The sequence below is a fragment of the Ovis canadensis genome, chromosome 23 (genome assembly GCF_042477335.2).
Source record: "Ovis canadensis isolate MfBH-ARS-UI-01 breed Bighorn chromosome 23, ARS-UI_OviCan_v2, whole genome shotgun sequence".
In the NCBI taxonomy this organism is placed as follows: domain Eukaryota; kingdom Metazoa; phylum Chordata; class Mammalia; order Artiodactyla; family Bovidae; genus Ovis; species Ovis canadensis.
The window spans coordinates 60,365,339-60,383,659 of NC_091267.1; the positions used below are offsets into that span (position 1 = coordinate 60,365,339).

Below are 18,321 nucleotides of genomic sequence, written 5' to 3' on the forward strand. Positions count from 1 at the left end.
CATTGCATGGTTAAAGGCAAAATGTGTTTAACCAGCCTTTTCTCAATGGACATTTCCATTGTTCCCAGTCTCTTGCTATTATGAAGAAAGCTCTCCAAGCTCCTGTCTGCATATAGTATAGCGTAGGACAGTTTCTTTGAAGTAGAGTCACTGATCAGAAGGAAGGAAAACCACTGGTTGACAAATTCCCTGCCAACAGGGTTGCACCAGCTTACACTCCCGTCAATGTGTGTGTGTTGGTTTCCACAGCCAACACCATGTAGCACCCCAATTTAAAAATCTTTGCCAGTCTGATAGTGAAAGTAATATTTCAGTGCTCAGATTTGCATTTCTTTCATTCTGAATGAATTTGAACATCGTTTTATAGGTTTAGAAGATATTCATATTTCTTTCTGTGAAATACATTTTTGTTTTTGATATTAAAAATAATTCAAAAGGAAAACAGAGTCAGCTTGTAGTGCAGGAAATGCAAGAGACCCTGGTTCGATCCCTGGGTGAAGATCCTGGAGAAGGAAATGGCTACACATTCCAGTATTCTTGCCTGGAAAATTCCTTGGACAGAGGAGTCTGGCGGGCTATAGTCCATAGGGTCAAGAAAAGTCAGACATGACCAAACAACTAGGTGCACACACAATCACGAAACCTGGAAGGAACCTATCTTCTGTGCTTTCTGAAATTACTCTATTTTCTGAGCTCCTGGAAAGAGCCACACCTGGAAAATCTTGGTCATGCTCTCAAGATTCTTATTGTGAAGCTTTCAGATAAAGAAAGCCCTTCACGACCTTCTCCTAAAGCAGAGATGCTTTCCTACCATTTGCATCTCTTTCTACTCCAATTAAGGAGTTATTTATAGGGAACCCTTTTGTTTCTCCCTTCCCTCCTAATGTTTATGCCTCTTAGGAGTTGATGCTATTGAGTAGTTGAGTGGTCTCTTTAGCAAATGCACACACCTGTTGGTGGTTACGTCTTTCAACATTTCATGGCCATGCGCCCCCCCCCCCCATTGCATGATTTAACTTCCTCCAAGTACTTTTGAAAAATTTTAGACTAATGCTTCCTGAGTGCTTACCCAGGATTCCATATGTTCTCTGGCCATGGGAAAGTAGTGGTCCACATGGAGAGGTGGGCTTCAAATGTGGTTCTCCTTCCACCGGGATGTTTGGTCTTATTGAACCCGATGGCCTCTCTGCAATTTGGGGAGTCTTTAAAATGTGTATGGTTCCAAAAGAGTCCGAGTATGCCATTTTTCATCCGGGTAGACTGCTGCTGCTGTAATCATCCTTATTATCAGGTCTATTTGAACCTTTCTGTTCGTGACAGGAAGAGATTTCCTGCCTCTAATGAGCTGGTATCTGTTGTCTGTCTAAAGATCTTTTGTGATGAGTGTTCCAGCATTGACACTGTTCTTGTAAGCTCCTTGGACTGAGCGAGTTGTCCTGGCCACATAAAATAGGATTCTGTGAAAGGAAAACACTAGTGCATATGAGCTTGGAAGGGGCGCTTAGTGGTAAAGAACCCATCTGTCCGTGAAGGAGACATAAGAGACGTGGGTTCAGTCCCTGGGTTGGGAAGATCCCCTGGAGAAGGGTATGGGGACCCACTCCAGTATTCTTGCCTGGAGAATCTCATGGACAGAGGAGCCTGGCAGGCTATGGTCCATAGGGTTGCAAAGAGTTGGACACAACTGAAGCAACTTAGCACGCACGCACATGAACAGCCAGGGACCACACGCACAGCAATGGTGAAGATGAGGCTGTTCCCATTCAGTGACAGCGAGGCCTGTAAAAGATAACTGGCTACTACTACGAAAACCACAATCTGGCCTTTTCTGAGCCCTTCCCCTCTTCTGTACTCTGTGATGCTTTGCTAGTGCTAAGTGACGTGGAGAATAAATCCCCTATGCCTATTTAAGAACATCTGTTCTTTTCTAAATCTCTAATGCTTTCTCTGATCAACCAGGGAAAAACTGTATATGGTGCTCAAGTGATCAGTTTCAGGGCTTTTTGGAAAAAGGTGTAGCTTCTTATACTCTTTTCCTCACCACCACATCTCCCTCTAGAGCTCTTGAGTTTGTTTTTATATGTCTGTTCTTTTGCTGGTTGCTTTCCTGTTCCTGTTTAGTCTATAATATTTTACTCTGGAATTGAGCATTTTATTCAATCGGGAATTGCCTTGAAGTACCTGAGCCTACCAAACAGCAGTGTGGGGGGTCCTGGGGAGTAATTTGGGGAGCAGAAAAGGGCAGAATTCTTCAGCCTTGTTACTCACAACTGGATCTCTATTCTTTTTCTGCAGTTCTTTCTTCTGAGAATTACCTTCTTATTGTCCCTAAGTGTTAAGCAAAAAAAATTGTTAAATGATTTTACATCTTCTACAGCTTTTGTGTCCATATGGAACACGTCATTGGCAGGGGATCTCAAGGGTTAACTAACTGACTGGAAGTTCAGGAACTGAGTTTTGTCTTAAGCTCTGCCACTTATGATTAGTAACCTTGAGCTCACCACTTATTCTCTCTGGTTCTCATTTTATCAGGTGATAGATGGAAATAATTGGACCATCCAACCCCATGGGGTAGTGCTAGGGAGAAATAACTAATGATTATAAAGTTGTTGTGAGATAAAGTGCAGCATAGATGCTTAATATTACAGCCATCCTAATCTTTTAATCTCTGGGGCCATCTGAGAACTTTAAGTATATGGATTTGAACATGTTGGTTTTCTCCCACCCAGGTGTTATTTGAACTTGCCCGCTATCACGCCCCCTCCACCATCTTCCTGGACGAGCTGGAGTCAGTGATGAGCCAAAGAGGCATGGCTCCTGGGTAACAGACCGGGTTTTTTTTGGTCCTCACTTTTCCCCTCCTGTAAGTGTGTTTGATGGTCGGAAGCCCATCGACATTTACCAGCAGAATGAGCCTATTAATAAGCCCACAAATTTTCTGCAGACACACGGAAAGGTCTTTAAATTAGATCCTGTTAACTGAATAGCTGATTTAAGTAGTTTTTATAACCGGAGGAAATGTCCTCCTCCCTTCCCCCCTTCCCCACAGAGTGGTTTTCAGGCCCAAAGATCACCCAGCCCCTGATCCCAGGCCGCCATAACCGTTATGCTAGCTCAAAATAGCTGCCTGTAAGCTCCTCTGCTGGAGCCAGAGGGGCTGCCTGTGGGGAGCGGGGCTCCCCAGGGCCGAGTCTGGAGAGGAGGCCCTTGAGAAGGTGTGTGAGGCCGGGGAAGTCACCGCTTCTCTGTGACACCAGACTGCGGCTCAGCCTGACCGATTGTGAACATGTCACACACGTTATCTCTAAAGATTAAGTGTCCACTAGGGTCCCCAGCCAGAAAGCCCACATCTCAGACTGTAATGAGGCTCTCCCTCTGTGTGTGTGTATGTGTGTGTGAGTGGTGTTTTAAGAGTTGTTTTTCTTTGAAACGTTTTACTAACCTTGATATCCCTGGCTTGAAAAAACAGGTCTCAGGGAAATCTCAACACAGCTGCATTTATTGATGGCCTCCAAGGGTCTGTCATCAAGACAAAATTGATAGTAATAAAAAGCAAATAATTATCTTGTTGGAAGTATAACTAGAATTTAATTTATGAAATTTTACTTATGAAGAACCATTTTCCCAGCAGAGAGAAAATAGCCATCAAGACATACCCAGGATGCTCAGGACTGCGACTATTTCTATGGCTTAAAGGGTGCTAGTCAGCCCTGGACTCCAGAGAGGGCCTGATGGGAGAGGCAGCTGCGGCGGGGCCTGGCAGGGAGCCCACCGGAGTGCCGAGTGTCACTCGTCCCCACGGCCCCATGCAGGCGGCCTGCCTTCACCCTTGCGTGCAGTCTGTCGGCCTCCATCCCCAGGGTTCCCCACAGCTGTGACTGAGCTGCTTTGGAAGCTCCTCCTCTATTAGCCTTAAGCATGTCAGTTTCCTCCTCTGGAAGTTAAACACTAAAACTGGAGGCTTCAAAGTGTCACGGGAGTGTATGTTCCTCGGTTCTTTGTCTTGTCACAACAAAGATTTGGAGTGACGGACATTAAAGCCCCCTCGGCGCGTCACAGCTCTCAGGTCTTGGATAGACCGTGTTATAGCTCTCAGGTCTCGAATGGACCGTGTTATAGCTCTTAGACAAATCAGTGTTACAGCTCAGTGTTACAGCTCTATTTTATTTAGAAGATAGCAGGAAAATCCATCTTCGAGGCGTGAGGGCACGTCAGTCCAAAGACGAGGAGAAGAGCGCCCCAGCGCGCAGGAGAGAGAGAGCTGGCTTTGGCCCCTCTATTTATATGTTTATCTCTCCCTGGGCCTGTCCTATGTAAATTGGGCCAGCCAGGAGTGTTTGTTTTACCTGAGGTCCTCACTCCAGTCCTCGGGCCTTCTTTTGTTCCATTTTCACGGGCTTTTCCCTTCCTCGTCTTGGAGCCACCGCCATTTTGGACTCCTTTTCCGTGTTCTACCTACCTAACAAAAGGATCAGGGAACAAGGGCAGGTGCTCTGAAGACTTTGGGGGTCATATTATGTTAAAAGACTAGTAATTATGTGTTAATACTAGATAAATATATAACTCTACTGTGAGACTGGCTTTTCTCTGAGGTAGAAAGGGGCACAGTTCCTAAAAAAATCCCAGAAGCCTAATTTGGGCTGCCAGCATGTATGTGCAGAGATGAGACCCTGAGTGTGTGTTGTGCTAGAACGGCCTTTTATTGTCCTTTAACTTGATCTATATGAGCGCTTGCTGGAGGCGGCCAGGCTTAGCCCCTTTTCGATTGTGCAGGTCCTCTCGGGTCCTGAGGATGGCCTCAGGCAGTGGGGATGGCGGGGAAACTGGAGGGTGAATTTGCACAGAAAACGGCCTCTAACCCGTTTTCCATGCTGTGCATGGAAAGCCTAGTTTCCCCGCCATTCTCTCCTCTCTCATTAGAAGAGAAGGAAACAGATTGTGTTGTAGCTCATCTCTCTTCTTGGACAGTTTATATCCATAGATTACACTAAACAATAATGTGTGTAAAATACTCTCATGCCCGCTGTATAAATGAAAACGATTTTCAATGAAGCCTTTTTTTTTTTTAAAGGGTGGATGATTCTGCAGGTCAGTACAGCTGGGCTGCCTTTTTAAGTCTACTAGTGCCACGGTCTCCCCCTCGGTTATTTTCCGGTTCATTGCCAACCTTTGGTTTTCTTTTCGGTATCATCATTGTATTCATTTACTTCCTTCCTGGTACTATTTGAAAAGAGTTCCAATTGCTCATTTGCTCCAGCCTTGGGGTGAGCAGCACCTGAGAACGTGGCAGGGCAGGGGTTACTTGTCCAAGGGGAACTCAGCCTGCAATCACCGCGTCCTTACTGTGAGCCTCACTGTGGTCTCGGAAGCAAAGACTCTGCCTCTGGGGAGCATCTCACCTCCTCGCCTTTCTCTAGGGGAGAGCATGAAGGCAGCCTGAGGATGAAGACGGAGCTTTTGGTGCAGATGGACGGGCTGGCTCGTTCCGAGGATCTCGTGTTTGTCTTAGCAGCCTCCAACCTGCCGTGGTAAGAGATCCAGAGAGTACATTCTGAATGCATTTTCAGGAGCCACTGTGCAGGTGCGGATATCATATTGATTGCTTCAGGCAAAGTCTCCTTGTTTGGTTCCAGCCCTGGAAGGTTAAGCTGAAGGCTTTCCTAGACCAAATTCTCAATCCTTGCTACTTGGATTGTGAAAGAGTTTGCCTGAACCGAAGGAACATAGGTCAGGGCTACCACTGACTATTTAAAATGGACATTCTGAGCCAAATATTTACGGTGTTTAAGCAGGGCTTTGGCAGAGAACCATAAAATACTAAAGTCTCCCAGACTCAAGAATATTCCAGAAATAATATGTTTGGATTTTAACAGTGTTAAATTTAAACTTTTTTTGAGTTACCAGGAAAATCTTTAATATTGTGCAGTAAATATGAAGCTAAATAATCTCTAATTGAAACTATAATCTACTCAGAGAGTCTGTTATTCAAACTGTATCCCAGAGTGATATAACAATTCTAGAAGTAGAATTGGGAAATAAGAGATGTTTTTCGAGATGACTAGAGAAACATAATGTCGACTTGGAGAGAATATTTTTAAAAATTATTATAATCCCTTTATAGTTCTCAAGAATATGTTCACATTGTTTGTTTTGAGCTACAGGTGAGACAGCAGACAGATAGGAAAGGCTGCTCTTGCCATTTGCAGAGGAGGCCAAGGTCAATCCACCTAACTTCAACAGCCAATTTGCAATGGAGCTTGAGCTAGCCACACCCTCCCCCTTCCCATACCTCATCCATTTCTGTTTCTCTGTTCAAAGATGCAATGCTTCTGTTTGTGCACGCTGATCATCTAGGCTCCCAAAGAAGTCACTGGAGAGAGATAAGGACGTTCATGTGGAGTCTGTTATTTTAACTAAATAATTTCAACCCAACTTCGCCACTTCTCAAATTCATGACTTTTCTGATGTGCTAAGGTGATCAGCATTTTACATTGTGAGGAGAAAGGTTTTTATACACAATGTTGAAGTTGAAATCAGACAGCCATCATTTAGGCATGGAGAATCCTTCAGAGAGAGAATCTCCATTCCTTCACTTGTTTGAAACAGGGTTGATCATAATCTCTTTACTTATGTCCTTATGTGAGAGCCAGCTGAGGAGGGTGGGTGAAAACTGGACAGCTTCGTGCATGGCTCTGGAAAGGGCTGTGCCTGCCGGGGCGGAGTGGAGAGCCTTCATTCCCAGCGAAACCTAGGACTTCACTGGGAGGTGATGGTGCTGCCACAGTTTCCCTTGGGCGACCAGTCTTTGATAAACTCAAATAAAATGGTTCAGAGAAGAAAACCAAAAAGCTGGCAAGCAATCACAAATAAAGAAGCTCAGAAGGGCTTTTCTGAAAGAATTACCTCTCATCATGAAAAGAGTGAAAGTCCATCATGTCAAATGGCAAATACATACGTTTTTAAGCTTGAATTCCTTGACATCACAGCTTGCAACCCTACAGCATACCTGGGAACTGTCCTACCCACTTGAACGTTGCTGGGTTTAAAAAACTTTTTATGATCAAAAATTCTTGACAAACACTAAAGATGAGAGTACAAAGAACTCAGCATTTTCCAGTTTCAGTAACTAGCATCTGGCCCAATTGATTTTAATCTATTTCTACCTCCTCTCTTGTTTTGCTGCAATATCTTAAACTATATCCCAGATTCTCATGTTATTGCTCACATATGTATACTTCAGCATACATCTTAAAAAAATAAGGACATTTTCTTACATTATCACAATGTCATTATCAACCCCAACAAAATTAACAATAATTGCTCAATATCATCTAATATCCAGTTTATATTCAGATTTCCCATACTATTCCAAAAATATCTTCATACAGTTGGTTTACTGAACTGGTAACCAAACAAAATTTGCATTTTGTAATTGGCTGTTCTCTTAAGTATCTTTTAATCTAGAACAGACTCTTTCTTCCCCCACCCCTTGCTATTGACTTGATTACTAGAGAGATTGTCCTGCAGAGCCTAAACTTCCTGGATGTGGCTCATTGTATCCCCGTGGTACTGTTTAGCTAGTTCTCCTTGCCCTTAAAATTACTCTAGACTAAAGGTTAGATTGATTAGATTTGATTCAGGGCCAATGGAATTCTGGGGTGAACATGCTTCATAGGTGATGCTGAGTATATCGCATATCATCATATGCAGCCATATATAATGCCCGGTCGTCCCACCTTTGGTTATACCAGGGCTGATCCGTGGGTTCAGGTGTGTCAGCCAGGGTCCTCCACTGTGTAGTTCCCATCAATGTTTGAAGCATCCATTGATATCTTTGCCTGAGTCACTTATTTCACTAGAAGTGTGATTCTGTCATGCCTTCTGATTGACAGCTGGAATTATTCTCTGCGATAGAACTTTCCCCAATCCAAAAGGGTTATTTGGTAACCGTAAAATAGAGTTCATCCCCAAAATGAGGAATTCTTTCTCTTTGATATTTAGAGTCATGTGTTGTGCCAGCAACCTCCAGGTAACTGATGAGTCCTGTCTCCCTGTCTCTCTCTGATCTCATGCCTTGTTTGGTATAACATCATTTGTTTTTTTTTTAAGTTTTATTGATATATAACTCACATACCATATACTTTACCCATTTAATGTATACAGCTCAATGGTTTTAGCTATATTTATATTTATATGGTTGTACAACCATCACTGCAATCAATTTTAGAACATTTTTCTTTACCCCAAAAGAAACCCTATACCCATTAGCAATCATCCCCATCTCCCACTCCCAGCACTAAGCAACCACCTAATCTATTTTCTGTTTCTATAGATTTGCCTACTTTTGTACCTATTAATATGAGTGGAATTATTATGGTAACTCTATGTTTAATTGGGCTTCCCAGGTAGCTCACCTGGTAAAGAATCCGCATGCAGTGAGAGAAACCTAGGTTCGATCCCTGGGATGAGACGATCCCCTGGAGGAGGGCATGGCGACCCACTCCAGTATTCTTGCCTGGAGACTCCCATGAACAGAGGAGCCTGGTGGGCTGCTGTCCATGGGGTGGCAAAGAGCCTGACACGACTGAGTGGCTGAGTACACACGCGCGTGTTTCCTTGAGGAACGGCCAGTCTGTTTTCAGAAGTGGCTGCACCATTTTACACTCCTACTAGCCATGCACCAAGCTTCCAGTTTCACCGCATCCTCGCCAACACTTGTTATTTTTTGTCATTTTGGTTGTGGTCATCCTAGTGGATGAGAAGTGCTGTCTCCTCTCTTTGCTTTGCTTTTCCATGGTGACGGATGATATTTATAGTGAGCATCTTTTCATGTACTTACTGGCCAATTGCGTATCTTCTTTGGTGAGATGTGTTTTCAAATCCTTTGTCCATTTTTATGTTATTGAGTTATAAGATTTGTTTTGTCGTGTATCAGATATATGATTTGTAGATATTTTCTCCATTATTTGGCCACTAGTCCGTCTTCCCTCCCTCCTTCCATCTCTGAATTTTTTTGTTCCTCTCTATCTTTTCATGCCCTTGCTAAACTTTCCATGGCTATCCCATTTCCTAAGCCCCAAGTCTTTCAGAAGACACTATGACCATTTTTTTGGCAATAGTTCTGTCTAATAGAAGTACAGACTTAAAAAATGTCTGAAGTGAAGTGAAGTGAAGTCGCTCAGTCGTGTCCGACTCTTTGCGACCCCATAGACTGTAGCCTACCAGGCTCCTCTGTCCATGGGATTTTCCAGGCAATAGAAGTGGAGTGGATTGCCATTTCCTTCTCCAGCAGATCTTCCCGACCCAGGGATCAAACCCGGGTCTCCTGCATTGTAGACAGACGCTTTACCGTCTGAGCCACCAGGGAAGCCATATTAAAAAATAGCAAAAGAAACAGATAAAATACAATTTTGTTAACATGTTTTATTTAACCCAATATATCTAAAATATTATTTCCATAGATAATCAATATAAAATTATTGTGATATTTTACTTTTTTTTTCATACTAAATCTTTGAAATCCAGTGCATACTTTACACTTATGGCCTGTTCCAGTTTGGACTAGCTACAGTTTAAGTGCCCAATAGCCACACGTGGTTGGTAGCTACTGTATTGGACAATGCAAATCCAAGGGTAATTTGTCAGTCCCGTACCTCTGTGGCAGAGATTGATAACTGCCTTCCGGTATTTACTTCATCCTTGTAATGTAATAATAGAACCCCAATTTCTGAATTCTGTTTCTTAGTCTTCCCTGCTGTTAGGTGTGGCAAAGCCAAGTTTCTTTGTCATTTTCACAAGATGACCCAGGCTCAATTTTAATATTCTGCTACAGACTTGGAATCAACCATTGATTCACAGAGCCCTGGTTCCCTTCATTGAAAAGTACTGTTTAAATATCATAGTCCCACAGTACGGGTGTTCCTTGCTACTGGATTATCATTGATTCGTGGCCTTTCAACTGAGTAGAGCTAGGAAATACATACCTAGTGTCAAAAAGGGGCAAATGATGAGTTCGTGCTGGTATTTCCCATTCAAATGTAAGATTACAAGGTTTTTAGTTAAATTAATTGATTTTATATTTGTGTCTTTTCTTTGTGAAAATTTTAGTTCTTAACCGGTATAATTACTATTCACTTTATCCTAATATGTAGATATATTTTATATTTGTGTCTATAACAGCATTTTCAGTAATATTACCAGTACTATCATAAGAGTAGTATTTTTATAAAGAAAATGGTATGGACCTGACATAACTAAGATGAAGAGCTAATCTGAGGTTTCTCATCTTCAGCACTCCTGACATTTGGGGCCAGATAACCCTGCTGTGGGGCATCCTGTGCACTTTGCCATGTGGAGCAGTATCCTTGGTCTCTCCCCACCAGATCCTGGTAGCATCACCCCCAGTTGTGACAACCAGAATATGTCCACAGACTTTGTCAGGTGCTCCCTCGGGAGCAAAATCATCTCTAGTTGAGACTCACTGGATTAATGGGAGGAATGACAGACATTAATTGTTACATCCTCCACAAATAAACTCTCGAGTTTTTTTTTTTTTTAAGAAAACTGTAAAATAACTGAACTTGATTTACTTACACGAAAGGTGGCATATTATAGAAACTGTCCTGTATTTTTATTTTTTCCATAACAAAATGTTGGCGATCCTTCTAAATAAGTACAGAAAGTTCTCGTTCCCATTGTAGCTGCCTGTGTTCCATCTAGATCATATAATTTATCCCGTTCACCTGCTGATGGGCACTTGGCCATTCCTGCTCTTTGCTATTATAAACAATGTTGCAGTGAGGAATGGTGCGCACATACATCCCTTGGTGTGTTTTCCAGTGTATCTTTGGGGAAAGTTCCTGGAAGGTTGCTGGGTCAGAGGGTTAATGTGCATGAAATTGTATTCGAGATTGCCAAACTTCCCTCCATAGCGGTTGTGGATTTTGTATTCCCACCAGTGTCCTGCTTTCATTACTTAACAGTATAGTAAGAACATTTCCAATGTCATTAAATAATCCTTGGAAATTGGATTTTGTAATGACTGCCCAAAATTCCCACATGCAAATATACTATAATTTAGTTAATCATTCCTTTCCTGTTGAACGTAAATGATGCTCCCAACTTTCTCTATTATAAATAACACTGAAACGAACTTCCTTGAATAAAAATCTTTGGCCAAAATCTAGTCATTTCTTGAGGAGAGATTTCTTGAAGTAGGATTGCTGTATCAAAGGGTATTGATTTTTAAAAGGTCCTTTGTTACATATTGCCCAAGTTCTTAAACTAGGAAATAGGATTTTTATCAGACTACTTTACCTGTCTCCTGAGAAACCTGTGTGTGGGTCAAGAGACAACAGTTAGAACAGGATATGGAACAGCAAACTGGTTCAAAATTGGGATATACAGTCAAGGCTGTATATCATCACCCTGCTTATTTAACTTATATGCAGAGTACATCATGTGACATTCTGGGCTGAATGAAGCACGAACTAGAATCAAGATTGCTGGGAGAAATATCAATAACTTCATATATGCAGATGATACCACTCTAATGGCAGAAAGTGAAGAGGAACTAAACAGACTCTTGATGAAGGTAAAAGAGAAGAGTGAAGAAGCTGGCTTGAAACTCAACATTTGAAAAACTAAAATCATGGCATCCGGTCCCATCACTTCATGGAAAATAAATGGGGAAAAAGTGGAAACAGTGACAGATTTTCTTTTCTTGGGCTCCAAAATCACTGTGGATGGTGACTGTCACCATGAAATTAAAAGACGCTTGCTCCTTAGAAGGAAAGCTATGACAAAGCTAGACAGTGTATTAAAAAGCAGAGACATCACTTTGCCAACAAAGGTCGACCTAGTCAAAGTTATGTTTTTTCCAGTAGTCACATATGAATGTGAGAATTGGACCATAAAGATGGCTGAGCCAAAGAATTGATGCTTTCAAACTGTGGTGTTTAAGAAGACTCTTGAGAGTCCCTTGGACTACAAGGAAATCAAACCAGTCAATCCTAAAGGAATTCAACCCTGAATACTCATTGGAAGGGCTGATGCTGAAGCTGAAGCTCCAATACTTTGGCACCTGATGCAAAGAGCTGACTCAGTGGAAAAGACCCTGAAAAGCTCAGAAAGATTGAAGGCAAAAGGAGAAGGGGGCAGCAGAGGACGAAATGGTTAGATAGCATTACCAACTTATAAGGATAAGGATATAAATCTGAGCAAACTCCAGGAACAGTGAAGAACAGGGGAGCCTGGCGTGCTGCAGTCCACCGGATTGCTAAGAGTTACACGACTTAGCGAATGAACAACAGCAAACATTTTTATCAAAAATGTTGCTGCTACTGCTGCTAAGTCGCTTTAGTCGTGTCCGACTCTGTGCGACCCCATAGACGGCAGCCCAGCAGGCTCCGCCATCCCTGGGATTCTCCAAGCAAGAATACTGGAGTGGGTTGCCATTTCCTTCTCCAATGCATGAAAGTGAAAAATGAAAGTGAAGTCTCTCAGTCATGTCCGACTCTTAGCAACCCCATGGACTGCAGCCTACCAGGCTCCTCCATCCATGGGATTTTCCAGGCAAGAGTACTGGAGTGGGGTGCCATTGCCTTCTCTGAAAGAATATTGGGGCATACCTTTATTTTGGCTTTAGATGAGGGAATAAACTTCTCTGATAAAAGCAGTCTTCCCTTCTTGGGGAAGTAACTAAATCACACCAAAGTATGTAAAAACCCAGTCGTAAAATCCCCAAAGAAATCCTTTCTGGTTGTTTAGTGGTGTTTCTTATCCACATCTTCCAGAGCTCTAGGCTATTGTCTACTGCTTGTTAACTTATCACTTTCCTTAGACAAATCCGTTCTGTCTCAAAGGGCCATCCATCATTTTCTCCCTTCTCACAGTGAGACAGCGTGCAGCATCTTTGTTTATTCAGTGCTTCTCCTCCAAGGAGCCCCTTCCTTGATCTGTAGCATCACAGAGAGGACAAGAAAGAAGCAAGAAATAACAGTTCATCTGTGTTATTTGATGGGTAAATTAGCAATGAGAGGAATAACAAATATTGCACCTTTAATATTTCCACTTAAAGTAATAGCTATGGAAGAAGTGTTTAACAAACACGATTAGGGCTAATTTGACCCACCTCGACTATTGAGTATTCAAACACTGAGCTCTGGGAGCCCAGAGGAAAACAAAATACTGAACAGGGCTATTAAAGTAAATGCCATCTTTAGATGTCTATTTAACTTGATGGTAGTTGGTACAAAGAAGGTACAAAAATTGTATGTGTGAAGCATGTTGAAACTCATCTTTTCTTTGTTAAACCCTAGTGAACTTTTTGGCCAACCCAGTATTTGCAAAAGGGCTAGACATTTCACTATCCCTCTTAAAAATCATCCACATGATATGACCAAACTCTAGATTTTATAAAACGTAGAAGAAAGCATAAGATCTGAAAGGTTTGGAAGGGGTTTATATACTGGGAACGTGCAAAAATGTACCAGTGTAAACTAACTTCTTCACATGTGTGCTCTCTCCTGTCTGGCGTGAGATCTCTACAGAAGTGTATACATGTGATCCAAGAGGGCAGCAGACATAACCCTGGGCTTTTCCACAATAACTCCATGCATCTGCTGGGCTCCAGGGAGAAACTGTGCTCTCTGAGGTCCTACCTTTCAGCCTCATGTCTTGACTGTCATCACCCTCTAGACCAACATTTCTCCAACAATGGTTTCCCACAGGGTCAGATCCCCCAAAATGAGATTTCACAGGATCTAATTTAACTCAGAGATACTGAGTTAAACATAGTTCAACTGATTTCCCCATGACAGGACTTTTAAGTGCCTTCAAGATGCTCTTGTGTGTTCTGACTGTCTAAGAAAAGCTATGAGAAGTGCATTCCATATTTATTTGATCCCAGAATCCTTTACCTTAAAGAGCATCTCATAAGATCAATGTTCTATTTGAAAACTTTTTGCAAATAGTGGTTTGCATTAACTCATTCTGATCCGATAATTGCATCTTTCATTGCGATGGCATTCAATTCTACTTGTAAGCATTTAAAATCTTTTGTTTTTAAAAAAGTGGCAACAGGCCCAAAATGAAGTCACTCATTCTAAGCCCACGTCGTTAAACCAAGACTCAGTCAGTTCAGTTCAGTTGCTGAGTCGTATCTGATTCTTTGTGAGCCCATGGATTGTAGTACTCCAGACTCCCCTGTCCATCACCAACTCCCGGAGCTTGCTCAAACTGATGTCCATTGAGTCAGTGATGCCATCCAACCATCTTGTTCTCTGTTACCCCCTTCTCCTCATCAGGGTCTTTTCCAATGTCAGTTCTTTGCATCAGGTGGCCAAAGTATTGGAGCTTCAGCTTCAGCATCAGTCTTTCCAATGAGTATTCAGGGTTGATTTCCTTTAGGATTGACTGGTTTGATCTCCTTGAAGTCCAAGGGACTCTCAAGAGTCTTAAACACCACAGTTCAAAAGCGTCAATTCTTTGGCGCTCAGCCTTCTTTGTGATCCAACTCTCACATCCATACACGACTACTGGAAAAAACCGTAGCTTTGACTAGATGGACCTTTGTTGGCAAAGTAATATCTCTGCTTTTTAATATGGTGTCTAGGTTGGTCATAGCTTTTCTTCTAAGGAGCAAGCGTCTTTTAATTTCATGGCTGTAGTCACCATCTGCAGTGATTTTGGAGCCCAAGAGAATAAAGTCCATCACTGTTTCCCTATCTGTTTGCCATGAAGTGATGGGACCGCATGCCATGATCTTCATTTTCTGAATGCTGAGTTTTTAAGCCAGCTTTTTCACTCTCCTCTTTCACTTTCACCAAGCGGATCTTTAGTTCCTCTTCACTTTCTGCCATAAGGGTGGTGTCTTCTGCATATCTGAGGTTATTGATATTTCTCCCAGCAATCTTGATTCCAGCTTGTGCTTCATCCAGCCCAGCGTTTCTCATGATGTACTCTGCATATAAGTTAAATAAGCAGAGTGACAATATACAGTCTAGACATATTCCTTTCCCAATTTGGAAACAGTCCATTGTTCCATGTCCAGTTCTACCTGTTGCTTCTTAGCCTGCATACAGATTTCTCAGGAGGCAGGTAAGGTGGTCTGGTATTCCCATCTCTTGAAGAATTTTCCACAGTTTGTTCATACATAACCTAATTGTAATTTCAGCCTCTTCCAGGAATGTAATCTTAACCAGTCAGTCTGGAATTACCTGGTCAGTACTGGTGAGTTAATCCACCAGGTGGACTTTGCTGTTCCCCAGCGGAAGGTGACCTTGCCTAAAACAGTCCCCTCTCTGCTCTTCGCTTTCTTGTGTCTCCTTCTGCTTATGAAAGTCTTCCGTTTTGCACAGCTCTTCAGCATTCCTTTCTATTTGCTAGGTGAGATGCTCGTGGATCCCTGAGTCACTGAACAAGAAAAGTCAGATCTTTAAATTTACTCATTTGAATTTTGTTTTTTAACAATAGTATGTCCATGTCTACTGGTGATCAGATTGTTTTGCTTGAAGTTGCTTCTCTCCATACAAAGCTTCACTAACCCATGCAATCCTGTCGAGTTTTTGTTTCTCCACATGTGGCTGTTGGATGATTCTGACACAACCAGGAAGGAAGCGTGAGGCGCAAGATTTGATGGGCGCAGCGGGGCAGACACGGGGCTGACCCGGCAGGAGGTCACCACGAGCATCCTCGGTCTCGCCCCGTCCACACCTTCTCAGTCTGGTTCCCTCAGACATAAATTGATTTTAGCCTGGCCTCCTGCGGCGTTACTTTTTCTTAGGGTGCAGGTTGACATGTGAACTATAAGACCAAACTTTAAAAAATACAAAATTAACGTAACCATTTTACAGAAAATTTGAGAGCTAGAATAAAATCACTCATAATTTCAGCACTGTGACTTAAGTATTATCATCTTTGTATACATCCTAATGGTGGAAGTGTTTTGGTTATTTGTTATCATTTATTGCCGGTGTATCCTTCTGTGGTAATTTTTTTCCCTCAGAGGGAAGTCATTTTTATAATTTTAGCTGTTTACAGAGAGAATACATGTTCATCATAAAAATCATATTTTATATGCTTTGGTATTGCTTGAAAGTGAACAGTCCCCTATAATTGTATACACAGACACCACCACCACCCCCAGAAACAAAAACGTTACATATTATTTTGTTTTACGGCCTGGGTTTTTTTTTTTCTTTCACTGAATATATTGTGGACAACTTTGAAAATTCTATTTCAGTATAGAATCCCACTGTGTGAGTGAGCTGTAATTTGTTTTTTAAATTAATTTTTGAATGTTTTGATTGGAGAATAATTGCTTTATGATGTTGTGTTAGCCTCTGTGGTATAATGGCGTGAATCAGCTCTAAGTATGCATACATCCTGTCCCCCTTGGGCCTCCCTCCCACCCCCATCCCACCCCTTTAGGTCGTCATAGAGCACCCAGCTGAGCTCCCTGTGCCATAGCAGCTTCCCACCAGCAATTTATCTTACACTTTTCTTCTTCTTGAGGGCTTTAATATGGCACCAACCCATCGGACCAAGCTCCTTCCACCCTGGCTCCTAGCACAGACACTCGAGGTGGGGGGCAGTTTTCCCTTTGGTGTTGGGCTGAAGCAGCGGAGGTGTTATCAAAACGGCTTTGTGTCCTGATGGACCTCCCCTTGCCAGTCCTTTGTTCGAGAGATCTTCTTGGGGCTTTTGTCTGTGCCTGTCTGCAGTTTGCCAGCAGGTTTCTCCAGCGCCCCATGTGGGAGGGCTGTGGGAGGCCAGAAGGGAACCCCTGGAACACTGCCCCGTCATTCCACCTGCCCCTCAGCCCCTCAGCCCCTCACCCGCCGTCCCAGTGTCTTCCCAGGTCTAGATGCTGCAGGGATTTTGGTTGCAGAGTGTGGACTAGAGAGGGGCGGTCTTCTCTATCTTGACCTATCTCTATCTGCTCTATCGTGACCAGAAGCAGTCTCTCGCTCATGTTTTTGATCCCCTCTTTTCTCTCTATATGCGTCTTAAATGCAATTATTTTATGGCCTGTGTCAGTGGAGTCCAGTTCTGTTCTCAGCTTCTTCTGCAGACTCTCATGGTGGTTCCTTATGTTTCATGATTTTGGACGGTGAGCTTCCATTTACTGAGGGGGATCTTGTACACATGCCTCCGCAGAAAATTTATGTCTGACTAGGTCAGGCTGTGGGCCACTGCAAGCTGATTTCTCAGCATAGCATTTCTTCAGCCGTGCCTGTGAAGGTGCATAGTGAAGATTTTCAGTGAAGATTCCCCCTCCCCTCAAAGTACAAGACGGACAAATTCCCTTCTTCCTTCCACTTCCAGTGAGGGGATTTTTCTGACCCACCTTGTGATAAAGGATGTGCCATCTAGTTTTTGTTTGTTTGTTTAGTGTGATGGACTTTGTTTCCACCTACCATCTAGAATGGGTCCAAGGCCTTCTATGCTATCCCACAAGTGGACTTTAAAATCCAAACTTTTTTGGTAACTAAGAGGCAAACACTCCTGAATCAACCACAACTTCAGTTTCACTTGCCCAGCCTTGAGTTTTGGCTTCTTCTTCGTTTTTAGGCCTTGAGAATTTTGGTGCCACTTCCTTGTGGACTCTTTTGTTGTGTGTTCCAAAAAAATATGTCCTAGCAAGCTTTTTAAGAGACTTTATATCAAGAGATGTCTGAATGTCTAGCTCATCATCTTGTTAGAAAAAGAAGCTTCCCATTTCTTTTTCTCAATTATTGATCATATATTTTCTGGCAAGAGTAACTGGAATATATTTCCTTTGTCGGTATTGTAGTAATTTGAAGTAGTTGCGATCCTTTATTATAAATGAGTGATGCTCTTAACCCCAACATCAGTAGAACTCGGACCAAACTGATGGCTCTCCTGCTGGATCCCCTTGTCTAATGCTTGTGAGCTTATCCTCAGTCTCTGGAGATGAGAGACCCTCTATGGAGATTCCATCTTTCACCTTATCTTCAAAAGCATTGCCCAGCCAAGTGAGTTGAATGAATCATTCCCTACAATCATCATTTCCATTATTTTTTTTTTTACTAAAGGTGAAAACAAAATGTTTTATTCCTATGTTGGTTTTCTCTGTTAATTCTAGCTAATGATGATTATAAAGTGCTAGTTTTCAACAAAGCAGATTTACCTTCATAAATAAAGACTGGGCTCTAAGCGAGCCGATCATTTTACTTGAAGCCAGTAACCCTGAACTGAAAGCTTCCTTACTTACTCAAAGTAGTGTCTATTGAGTACCTATTGTGAGTATTCTGTGTGATGGATGAGGCACCCAAGATATATGGTTCAGAGGCTGGC

At 42.4% G+C, this 18,321-nt stretch overlaps 1 protein-coding gene across 2 annotated transcripts in view; it reads left to right on the plus strand.

The window, feature by feature from the left end:
- Positions 1–18,321, plus strand: part of KATNAL2 (katanin catalytic subunit A1 like 2) — a 100,777-nt gene that overhangs the window by 75,147 nt on the left and 7,309 nt on the right. For both annotated transcript variants that reach the window (XM_069568291.1, XM_069568292.1), the window contains 2 exons: positions 2,730–2,821; positions 5,418–5,528. In XM_069568291.1, coding sequence (XP_069424392.1) covers positions 2,730–2,821; positions 5,418–5,528 — 203 coding nt within the window. The remainder of the gene's footprint in view (positions 1–2,729; positions 2,822–5,417; positions 5,529–18,321) is intronic.